The sequence below is a fragment of the Ahaetulla prasina genome, chromosome 1 (assembly GCF_028640845.1).
Source record: "Ahaetulla prasina isolate Xishuangbanna chromosome 1, ASM2864084v1, whole genome shotgun sequence".
Lineage (NCBI taxonomy): Eukaryota > Metazoa > Chordata > Lepidosauria > Squamata > Colubridae > Ahaetulla > Ahaetulla prasina.
Window position 1 is genome coordinate 77486365 of NC_080539.1, and position 12220 is coordinate 77498584.

Below are 12220 nucleotides of genomic sequence, written 5' to 3' on the forward strand. Positions count from 1 at the left end.
TTCCTAAATGAAATATTCCTAAACATTCTGCTGTAGAAAATAATTATTAAATGAACACAGAGTTTGAAATATTTCCTTATACTGGCTATGCCATTTTCCGGCACAAGGAGCTAAATCCAAGGCAACAGCATTAGGTATCTGCATCATGGTCACAATGCTTTGCAAAAGTCTTTATGTAATACAAGAAAGCCATTATATGCCTCAAGATTATTATTTATTTAGTATATGGTGATGTCACATTAGCCAGGAGACTATAATGCTAATACAGAATAATTATTTGGCTGCCTAAGACTGCCCGTTCCATTCACGCTCGCATGCTTTCCAAGATGCACCATGGGGGGGTGTTAGTTTCACACTAGAAAGAAAAACAAACAGCATCCAGGAGTGTCATCCAGAGCCTTCTCCCTCTGCCAAAGTCACCTGACAAACAGGTATTGCATCAGGAAAGGTTCTGCAAGGTTCTGACCATCTGCACAAAGCACTGGCTCATCTTCCCACTAAAGTGGTAACTATTTATCTACTTGCATATAACATGCTTTCAAAGTGCTAGATGGGCAGAACCTGAGGCAAATGACAGGAGCTTATCTACAACGTAGTGCTAGGACTCAAACAAACAGAGCAAAAATAATCTCCACCATCATTAAGCCCCTGAGCCACCATGACCCAAGAGATGATTAAATACAAAACTTTTCTGTGTCATCACCTTATCTTATTCACAAAATTTGATGGGGAGACACACATTGGTCTCCACTTGTAATACTGTATTTTTCCATCTTGTCTCTCAGTTTTATCTTTCTGTAGGAAAGCAGCTAAATAGTTCCATTTCTTGAATGGAATATAAAATTCCCTGCACTTGGAAATACAAAGTTTTTCACTAAGAAGACAGCATAATTACTTACCAGGTTGTCTCGACTTGTGTAGTGAACCATCCATCCTTCTTTTACCATTGTACTGCTCTTCCTCTTTGTGTGTTTGACCGACTGTACAACTCTCATTAATGGAATGTTATTGCTTGTGGATGGGCTGTTGAAGAAGAATAAATTGCACAATCATTTATCATCCCAGCAATGCAGCAGGCACCACTGATGCCTAAATAATGATCTTCTATAGTCTGCTACGTAGCATATTGGGCTGGAAGCCTCTCTCTGATCATTCATTGCATCTACTTCATCAGCCATTTGCTTGGAATGAGCGTACAAGCAATCTCTTTGGCTACTTTGTGCAATCTGGACAAGCTTCTCCATGACCTGACGACCTCTTTTCTATTTCCAATATTGGACATCTTTACATTATATGATCAAAACAGTTAAAGTATCTTGCTAGGATAGAAACAGGAGTTAGGTACCGTTTTTATTCCCAAAATGAGGTATAAACTAGATTACAAAATTTTCTAGTCAAATTAAAAGATTTACACTAAATCAAAAAAATACAGTAAAAAGAGAGAGCTCCTGTATAAATGAAAATAATTCTCTTGCATTCAACTTTCCTTTGCATGGCAAAACAAGCACTATAAAGGCCTATCTACATGAGACCCAGAGGTCACCTTCCATTTCTACATTCACGGCAGGAGAGCATTTTGTTCTGTTTATTCAAACCAAGCCCTACTTATACATGGAGAGGATTTTAAACACACAGCAGATAAAAGGAACTTTTATTTTAGATGAAGAGATAGTACTTTTGCGAATGTTATAGAATCAACTTACAAACTTTCTGTTTTCACAATGTCATTCTGAAAAATTAGTTTTCATCATTACTACTGTATAATTTGGAATAAATTTCAAGATATTCCTTTTATATGGCTATGTAATGAACTATAAATGAACAATTTATCCAAGTACAGTCTTGTTCCATAAACTACACTTGCCCCTCTACCTTTTTAATAATAATTTTAGAGCAAATTAGTTGCATTGCAACTTGTACACATGTATAGAGTACAAAAAGCTTTTTTTCGATTTGCATCTATGCTCTTTTAACCTAACAAGACATATATTCATTATAAAAACTAATTCCGTATGTTTTCTTCCGAATTAATTTACTTGCATTAGGAATGAGTTTCAACTGGAATCAGCATAATAAAATTGTCGTATTAATTCAGACCACATTTTCCATGGTTTACCTAGTAAAACAAATTATTTTTCATATCTCTTATATTTTCATATTGCTTCTCTTAATGAACTATTTTTAGATCCTCCTTATTTATCAAAAATCATATAAACAAAAGTGTAAATTGCACAATATATTGTCTTTAATATCAGAGTTAGAAACTTGGAAGCAGTGGATGATGTGCAAGGGTGTGTTATATGTATATCCCAAGTGCAGTGCCTTGATTTCACCAACCTGATAGTTTTTACAGCCTCTTCATCTTTGTCTCCATCAAGATCTGCTGGATCCATAAAAAACATTTTGTCTTCTGGAGGAGATGGTTCTTCCACATCATCCAATCCTCTCCCAACGTCACTATTCATTTCACTGCTATCAACCTCCATTGGCATATCAGTATCTTGGCCTGGGCTAGCTGGTTCTTCTTCCCAAAAAAACGAAATATTTTTAAATTCACAATTTTACAATTTAATATGTGAAAAATATATTAAGAAATATATCACATTCATACAATCTGAATTAAGTATCTATCCTTATGTACTAGGCTTATGGAAAAATCCCCAAAACTCAGCCAAGAAACAGAACAAGCAGAAACTTTGGGGCAAAGCTGTTTTGCAACAATACCTCATGCATGTAGGTACTGTAGAAACAGGGCAATTCTCCATTAGTGGAAAGTTGGCATAAGTATAGTTTCCATCACTTGTGCCAGGTGACTCTCACCCCTCTAATGCAACACCATGATCAGACCTTTCCAGGAAAGGGTGTGGACAGGATGACAATCTGAAAACAAAACTCCCTTTATACCTGGTTCAATGCCCATGCAAATTAAATCTGGTTTTCTATAGCCTCAAGCACAGCAGGTAACCAAGGATAAGCAGTCCTCACTTCCCACACCATATGAATACACACACACATACATAAACAATTCTCTCTTTAGAGGGCCACAGAAATCAAGCTACATAAAGTAACTTTGATAACAGTGCTTTAATCTGCTTCAGAAAAATGCTGTCTACATGTAAACTATAATTTAGCTGTTTCCTAAATGATATTTAGGAAATACAAATTGAGGTGACATGAGACAGCATTCTATACAAATGTTTACATCAAAATTAAGTTTGGGAAGCCAATTCTATAATCATGCAAAGGATAGTCAGTGGCTACTAAGATAGAAGAATTAGTATGTTGCCACTCAGCATTTTATATTTTTGTTGTTGCTGTTGTTAATAGAGGAATCTTTGCTACTCAGATCTTCAGGACAATGTAGAGCATACAATGTAGAGCATAATATATTATGTAAAATATATTTGACATTTTATGTAAGATACAGATTTAAAATGTTACATAAGATAAAAAGTAATTACAGGTAGTCCTTGAGATGTCACTGTGATGGAGTCTGCCATTAGGGATGCATGTTGCGACCGCCTTGCTTAATGACCCCACCCTTTGCTATTCCTGATAAACAAACTAAGCATCGTTAAATGGGAGAGGCCCCAGGAAGCCTACATAGGCCCAGGGTTATCTGCCTGGGCCTTCCAAGGCTACCTTCTGAGGCACCCTGTGCTCTGTTTCTTGCTCTTCAGGATCCCCAAAATCCTGCCGCTTCCTTCCTACCCAGTAAGCAAGGGGAGATCAGGCAGGTCAGCATTTGCAGTCTCCAGCAATCAGCTTTTTGACAGACCCATCCTCATGGCAAACCTGTTCTATTTTGCAACAGGTTCTGCTTTTGTGATACTGTAGAGATTTTTTTTAGAGAAGACTCCATTTTTTTAAAATGGCTTCAATTATTTATGGAGCTTCCTTAAAAAAGGGAGCCCTGTACATGTTTATGAAAATAATACCACAAGGCTTTGCCACAAGGCTAGGTTTGTAAAAAAACAAATCCTGTATCAGGCTGGGTCCCTCTCTCAGAAGCTGTAAAAATCAGAAAGCTAAATTGGATGTTGCTGGGCTCTGAAATAGGTTGAGTCCTGCAAGTCTTTGGATAGGAAAGAAACTGGAAGCTTACAAGCTCCAGCCAGCCTGATCTCCCCTTGCTTGTTGGAGTTTGCAAATTCCAGATGGCCTGATCTCTTGGTGAGCTGGAGTGGGCACGAATCAGCTGGAGACTTGCAAACTCCAGCTGACTCATGCCCCCTAGGACCAGCCTGATCTCCTTTGTATAGAAGTACCCAATGGGATGGGATGGGATGGGTAGATGTGTGAGCGCTGCAGCATCCCGTTAGTCAGTCATAATGGCAAAAGACCATATGGGTTCATCACTTTGAAAGTGGACCATAAGTAACTTTTTGGGAGTGTTTCATAATGACTTTAAACAGTCGCTAAGTCGCTGGTCATAATTTGAGGACTACTTAATAATTAAATTTAATTTAATTTAATTAAATTTAATTTAATTTAATTAATTTAAATTAATTTAATTAAAATAAATAGATATTTATTTAAATAAATAAAATTAAAATAAATTTAATTTAATTAATTAAATTAAAAATTAAATTTAATTAAATAATTAAAATAATTAATTATTATTAATTAATAAGTAATTTGAGGACTACTTATTCCTCTTCAGGGCAATCTAAAAGAATTAGACAAGTATTCATTCTAATAACTCCTGTTAAAACTTCAGGCATTGCTAAAAGTAATGTTTTATGTCCAACGCTGATTTTCTTTTAGTAGCTCAGGTAGTCCTTGACTTACAACCAGTCACTTAGCGACCACTCAAAGTTGAAACAGACCTCCCAAAAGCTACTTACAACCCAGTTTTTAAATTATGGTCACTGTAGTGCTCTTGCTAGGATCAGTGGGTGGAGCAGCCTGCTCTCCTTCCCCAATGTGAGGTCCGGAATTCCAGATACCTACTGTACAGAAGGTAAATGTGCAATTAGTGATGGGGAACAGGATGGAGAGGAAGGTATGGGACCTACTGGGGTGGGAAGCCAGATCAAGGCCTGCAGGAAGTGGAGCAAAGAGGGTGGAGGGAGGCCTTGGGAGGCCTAGGCAGGAGGGTTTGGGCCAGCACTAGGTCTCCCAGAGCCTTGCCCACCCCTGAGGCACCCATACTGGGAGACCAGGGATAGAGGTTATTAAGTAAGGCAAGTGGGCTTCTCACTTAATGACAGTCACAATTTGTGACCATAAAGAGCAGGCTCCATTACAGTTATAATCAAGACTACTTGTATGAATAAATTCTTTCACTCTGCCAGTCTAGACAGTCTCTAGATATCTGATAGCAATTTTGGTATATGCAGAATGTGGAGAAGTGCAAAAAAAAGCCATGCATGCATACCATAACCCAAAGTTATGTTTCCAGCAATACTGTACAAGACATATCTTACCTCCATTGAAGACTACTTCTCCCAGACAATCTTTAGGTACTTTAGAGGCACAGCGTTTATGACAATTAAATCTGCAATCTAAATTAAGGAGAAATTTTTTATTTATGTATATATTTATTATTTTGGTATAAGCTCTTTGAAGCCTCTTTTTGAAGTAACTTTTATTTATTTTCAAGACATATTTTTAAAATAATAAGAAAATCCAAATAATTCTTTGGATCAAAGCTGCATTCTGACATAAAGCTGTATGTTGCAGTACTACCATTGCAAGATTCTTTTAATTCAACCATTCCAACTGAATGACACTGATGAGAGCTGAAGCACTCCAAAGAAGATAGCTTAAAACTAAGATCTAGCACAGAAGTAGAATTATCAATATCTAAACTGCAATTAGGAAAATGAGTTGTGAATTCTCGGTCTACCTTGTCAGCATCAGACATGGTCCTATGTGTATTTTACAATGGCATTATGCATATTTAGATTTTAATCAGGATTTGAACTCATAAACTTTTTTCATCTTTGTGGAAATACTAATATTTTTTATGGTCACAATGAGTTTAGACAAACAAGTCAGAAAGAAAAAAAGACTAATTACAAGATAAATAACACCAGCTACACTGGATCCCTCCAAGACGGAGTGGCTGTGGATGCCGGCACCCCGGTACAGTCAGCTGCAGCCGCAGCTGGCTATGGGGGGCGAGTTATTGGCCCCAATGGAAAGGGTGCGCAACTTGGGTGTCCTCTTGGATGGGCGGCTGTCGTTTGACGATCATTTGGCGGCCGTCTCCAGGAGGGCCTTCCACCAAGTACGCTTGGTGCGCCAGTTGCGCCCCTTTCTTGATCGGGATGCCTTATGCACGGTCACTCATGCCCTTGTCACCTCCCGCTTGGACTATTGCAATGCTCTCTACATGGGGCTGCCCTTGAAGTGCACCCGGAGGCTGCAGCTAGTTCAGAATGCAGCTGCGCGGGTAATAGTGGGAGCGACTCGTTGCTTCCATGTAACACCAATCCTGCGCAGCTTACACTGGCTTCCTGTGGTCTTTCGGGTGCGCTTCAAGATTTTGGTTACCACCTTTAAAGCGCTCCATGGCTTAGGACCCGGGTACTTACGGGACCGCCTGCTGTTACCTTTTGCCTCCCACCAACCCGTACGCTCACACAGAGAGGGCCTTCTCAGGGTACCATCCGCCAAGCAATGCCGGCTGGCGGCCCCCAGGGGAAGGGCCTTCTCTGTTGGAGTTCCTACGCTCTGGAATGAACTTCCCCCTGGTTTACGTCAAGTGCCTGATCTTCGGACCTTTCGCCGTGAGCTGAAAACGCACCTATTTATTCAAGCGGGACTGGATTGATATTTTATTGGGTTATTTATGTCTTATGATTTTAAATGGTTTTAAAAATTTTGGCCACGTTATAATATTTCTTTTTAACTTCTTTTTAATGTTTATACATTGTACTTTTACTAGGCTGTACACCGCCCTGAGTCCTTCGGGAGAAGGGCAGTATAAAAATTGAAATAAATAAATAAATAAATAAATAAATAAATAAATAAATAAATAAATTTTGAATCTAATAAGTTTAAAATGTAACTTTGCCCAGTCTAAACATTCACCAGGTGATACTAACCAATAAGGAATTTCTTGCAGGCAAATGATTCAACTCAGAAGAGAATATTATTCAACTCTATCCAGTATATTCAAACAGCAAATTGTTAAGAGGAACAGAGCCTTCCATAAAATTTCTGTAATCTTATTGATATGGTTTCTTGATCATCATACCATTTTAAGCTTCTTATTCAGCTTTAATTTTATAGTTAAAAAGGCTTTAAAGCCTTGATCGTTGACATTAACTTGCAGAAAAAACACTTGCCTTTACATTGCATTCCTTGGCGAAAAAGGCCTTTGAGCAATCGCTTGCAGTACTGACATATGGTGGGTCGAGTGTAAGAATGAACAGCAAAGGTATGTGGGACTTTCACCCGGCAAAGAACCATTTTTTCCATCCATATCGGACGCCCACTCCATGAAGGAATCCTTTTACTAGGTTCTGGATGGCAACGCTGCAAACAAAAAACAAAACAAAAAAACCTTTCAACCTTCCTTGGCTATGAATAACCCTGGATCAATCACTTTTTCTCAACCCAACCCTTCTCACAGGATTGTTGTGGGGAAAACACGAGGAAGGTGTGTTGAATATGATCACCACCTTGAGTTAACCATTTTGTTGCAGTCAAATTCAGTTTCGCCCATTCACTTTGCTTGTTGGAAGGTGGCTGGGAAGGTTGCAAATTGCACTCCGGTGAACCGGTGAAGCTATTTTATCCATCAGAAATACATGTCAATTACCAAGCACTCAAATTTTGGTCACTAACCACAGGAATGTTGTGAACCAATCAAAATTCCCTTTTTTTAGCTTCATCATGACTTCGAACAGTTGTTAAATGATTGGTTATAAGTTGAGACTGACTGTAGAACAGTGTGTCTACTACAATACTATTTCTACTATCAGCTTTGATAGGCACTAAAAAGTGAACTAAATGCCCAATAAACCAAAATATGCCAATGTACATGCATACACATTCACTTAAAAGCAAAATTCTGGATTTTAAGAAAAGTTAGATTATTTGAAGTGACCATTCTCAGCTAAGTTTGAGACTGAATAATACATCACTCTTAAAAGTTCCATATGATTAAGGTGTACAGGAATTAGGACTACGTGCTTTGGGTAATAACAGTATTTTACCAAATTGTTTTTAATCCTTCTTTAACTCTTCTTTGAAAAGAAAAAAATTAAATACCTCTTCTGTGAACGTAGATTCCGTTTGTACAGATCTTGGGACGGAAAGGGCAGCTCCTGGTAAAGACACATTAGATAGCCGCCTCTTTCTTACCCCACTGCAGTTATTTGGAATCTTAAAGGCACATCGCTTGTGATAATTTAATCCACACCCTAATGAAATGAATACAGGGAGGGGGAGCAAAGGAAAAGATAAACAGACTTTTACTGATGATGCTACACATTTTTTAGGATTCCATTAGACAGATTAAGTGAAATATATGGCAAAGATAACACATTTTTAAAAACTGAACCAACACCTCTAACATTGCCATGATCATGTAATTAACAGCAGATCTCTGCAATGCATGGAATGTTTTTGGCCTGAATATTTGCTTTTCTGACCCCACTTCACCCTGGCTAAAGCTGGAAAACAGTGCCGGTTATGCAATTCACGCTGCTGCTGATTTTCCTCAGTTCTTTCCCCAGCAGATTATCTAAACACTGTACTCCTGACTCTGTTAGAATCACCAGATTAGAGTACAGGCCAATGAATAGGACTTGGGTTATTAATGCGCCTGTGCATTAATTCATCAGAAGAGGTGCTTCAGAATTATCAAGCGACGTATACTCTGTATGCACAGTGAAAGAAGTGCGGGAGTGCATACAAAACACTTGTTTTCAAATTATTAAAGCTGCTGAACTTTTTTCAGACTTCAACAGCTGCTTCAAAAGCTGTTCCCAACTGTCCCCACTAATAATTTACCCAGGATTTGTTATTAATAACTTGATAATGATTAGGAAATAGATTTGTGGAAAGGGTTTTTTGTTCTAGATAACTTATAAATATATGGAAGTACAAAAATAAAACATAATTTACACTGATAAATCCTCCCACACAGCATCATCTCATTATTTTTAATATTGCACCAACATTGCCTTTTGCATACACTACACCTTCTACAAAGAATTCAAAAGTTTAGAACATCATTTCTCCCCATAAACCAAAAATAAATCTTACTAGACAAGAAATCCATCTTGTAAGAAAAAAACTATTACCTTAAATTATGGTATTTGTCTCTTGAGAAACCTGTATGCGGGTCAAGAAGCAACAGTGAAAACTGGACACGGAACCACTGATTGGTTCAAAATTGGGAAAGGAGTCTGGCAAGGCTGTATACTATCACCCTGCCTATTTAATTTATATGCAGAACGCATCATGAGAAAGGCGGGGCTAGATGAATCAAAAATTGGAATTAAGATTGCCGGAAGAAATATCAACAACCTCAGATATGCAGATGATATCACTCTAATGGCAGAAAGCGAAGAGGAACTAAAGAGTCTCTTGATGCGGGTGAAGGAGGAGAGTGCAAAAGTTGGCTTGAAACTCAACATTAAGAAAACTAAAATCATGGCATCCAGCCCTCTCAATTCCTGGCAGATAGATGTAGAAGAAATGGAGGTTGTGACAGATTTTATTTTCCTAGGCTTCAAGATCACCGCAGATGGGGACTGCAGCCAAGAAATTAAAAGACGCTTGCTCCTGGGGAGGAAAGCTATGGCAAATCTAGACAGTGTACTAAAAAGCAGAGACATAACCCTGCCAACAAAAGTGCGTATAGTCAAGGCTATGGTTTTCCCAGTTGCAATGTATGGCTGTGAAGGTTGGACCATAAGAAAGGCTGAGCGCCAAAGAATTGAGGCCTTTGAACTCTGGTGCTGGAGAAGAATCCTGCGAGTCCCTTGGACTGCAAGGCGAACAAACAAGTCAGTTCTAGAGGAGATCAACCCTGACTGCTCTTTAGAAGGCCGGATCCTGAATATGAAACTGAAATACTTTGGCCACCTAATGAGAAAGAAGGACTCACTGGAGAAGAGCCTAATGCTGGGAAAGATTGAGGGCAAAAGAAGAATGGGATGACAGAGAATGAGGTGGCTTGATGGAGTCACTGAAGCAGTAGGCATGAGTTTAAATGGACTCCAGAGGAAGGTAGAGGACAGGAAGGCCGGGAGGAATATTGTCCATGGGGTCATGATGGGTCGGACACGACTTTGCAACTAACAACAACATGGTATGCAAATGAAGTGCTTTTGAAAAATCTCTATATAACTGTACACTGCATCTGGGGATTTAGGACAGAAACATTGTTTATAACACTCATTGTTACTAATTGACTTACCTTCACATTTCAGTCCTTGCCGTACCAAGCCCCAAAGCATCTCCCCACAATAATCACAAAAAGTAGGGGCCTTATAGGAATGAACGTAAAGCATGTGAGGTCGAATCTGGAAATCTTCAACTGTAGCTAATGCTTTAAAAATACATATATAAAAAAGAGCATGTTTTAATGTCTTCCTAAATATTGAAGTACTAAAACAAATGCCAATATAGTGAATACAATGTCTTAAATGCTACAAGACCATGAATACCTTTATATAAAATTTAAAAATACCATTTTCAGTATGGATGTAAGTATGCCATTTTATACTGTTTAAAATATAATCACCCACGAACCTCAAAAGTAAAAACTTACTGATTCTATGACATTAGGTCACTACAGTAAATAATCAGGATGAATCAATTTCCAATTTTAAAAAAGGAGTTTACATGTTTTCATCTTTAATATCCAATTCCATAACATATTTAATCAACTCTGCAGTGTGCGAGCATTTAAAAATATTTATATTACAATTTATTAATTACAATTATTCCCAACAATGGTAATACTAGGGTATAATCAATATGAGGATTGCACTGAAAACAGATATTCTTACCAGACAGAACAACCTCAACAAGGTCACCTTCCCGTATCTCTTCTGCTGATGTAATTCGCTGTAAAATATTTTCTGAGTTCAGATCATGGCGGAATAGGAGAATTTTATCATACATGCCAAAAAACCCACACTCTGGGAACTGCAACAACAAAAAAGCAAAAATCTATATTGAAATATTGCATAATTTACTATGCCATAATTATTTTAACCTAAAACCGTTAAGGTGTTGCCTACATAATCACAGAAAACAAAACTGTTATTTGTTGCTGAAAAACAGGTCATTCTGAAGTCATATTATAAGCTTCAAAAAAAACTGTCTCCTAACAGTACAAGTTTCTAACTGTATCACTGAGGCAGTAAAAAAAATTACAATTTGTATATTTGTCTATTAAAAAATTAATTTAAAGATTGCAGGCTTTTCTACTTCAAAAATTTGAAGTGAATAAATGGAGATTTATTTTTTCATTCCAAACTTGGTTGATGTTGTATGCAATAAAGCTACTGAATATACACATTTCACTTCAATAAAACCAATTAATCTTGACACATACATAAAGCGTTTATTGTTAAATAAAAGTAATAAAGACCTAAACAAAAATATTGTGTTGATATTATCAGTTAACTCTAATATATACATACCCAGTTAAACAAATATCAAGTACATTTTAATCTCTTGTGATATAGCCAACTCTTAACATTTCTGTATTTATATTGAGAATTAAGACAGAAACTATGTGATACTCCAATTCAAGGGCTAATCCTTCCTGGATTATAAAAGGAACACATCCTGAGAGTAGTCTGGCCTTTCTTGTAAATGAAATTTGCTAAACTACAAGAGATTTTTGCTTCATTTCTTCATTTTTAGGTGGATATAATGAATGTTTTATACCTTACCTTTATTAACTATAAATGAGAAAATGAATTTTCAAATGCTGGACGAAAGGTACTAGATGGTATATGATCTGTTGTGATGAATGAATGTTCAAAGAAATGAAACTGGCTATGCATACTTCTACCTACCTTGTTATATGGAATTGAGAGATGTCAAAAAGGAAAGTTGAAAGCAGTAGGAATAAAATAATTAAATGTGTAAGATTAAAAAAATAGGATTAAAAATGAATCAGTGCTGAATAAATATAGACGGAATACAATAGTATCCGATCAAATACAATATTGTAAGCCACCCAGAGTGGCTTGACAATAAAATGGGAAGCATATCAATTTAATAAATAAATAATGCA

At 37.3% G+C, this 12220-nt stretch overlaps 1 protein-coding gene across 5 annotated transcripts in view; it reads right to left on the minus strand.

The window, feature by feature from the left end:
• The window catches only part of PRKD3 (protein kinase D3), a 50124-nt gene that overhangs the window by 16887 nt on the left and 21017 nt on the right, over positions 1-12220 (minus strand). For 4 of the 5 annotated variants that reach the window (XM_058164699.1, XM_058164691.1, XM_058164674.1 and 1 more), the window contains 7 exons: positions 10980-11118; positions 10385-10516; positions 8227-8378; positions 7299-7488; positions 5430-5507; positions 2338-2524; positions 900-1023 (listed from right to left, as the gene is read on the minus strand). In XM_058164699.1, the coding sequence (XP_058020682.1) occupies positions 900-1023; positions 2338-2524; positions 5430-5507; positions 7299-7488; positions 8227-8378; positions 10385-10516; positions 10980-11118 (1002 nt within the window). The remainder of the gene's footprint in view (positions 1-899; positions 1024-2337; positions 2525-5429; positions 5508-7298; positions 7489-8226; positions 8379-10384; positions 10517-10979; positions 11119-12220) is intronic. The other variant, XM_058164708.1, reaches the window with a different exon arrangement.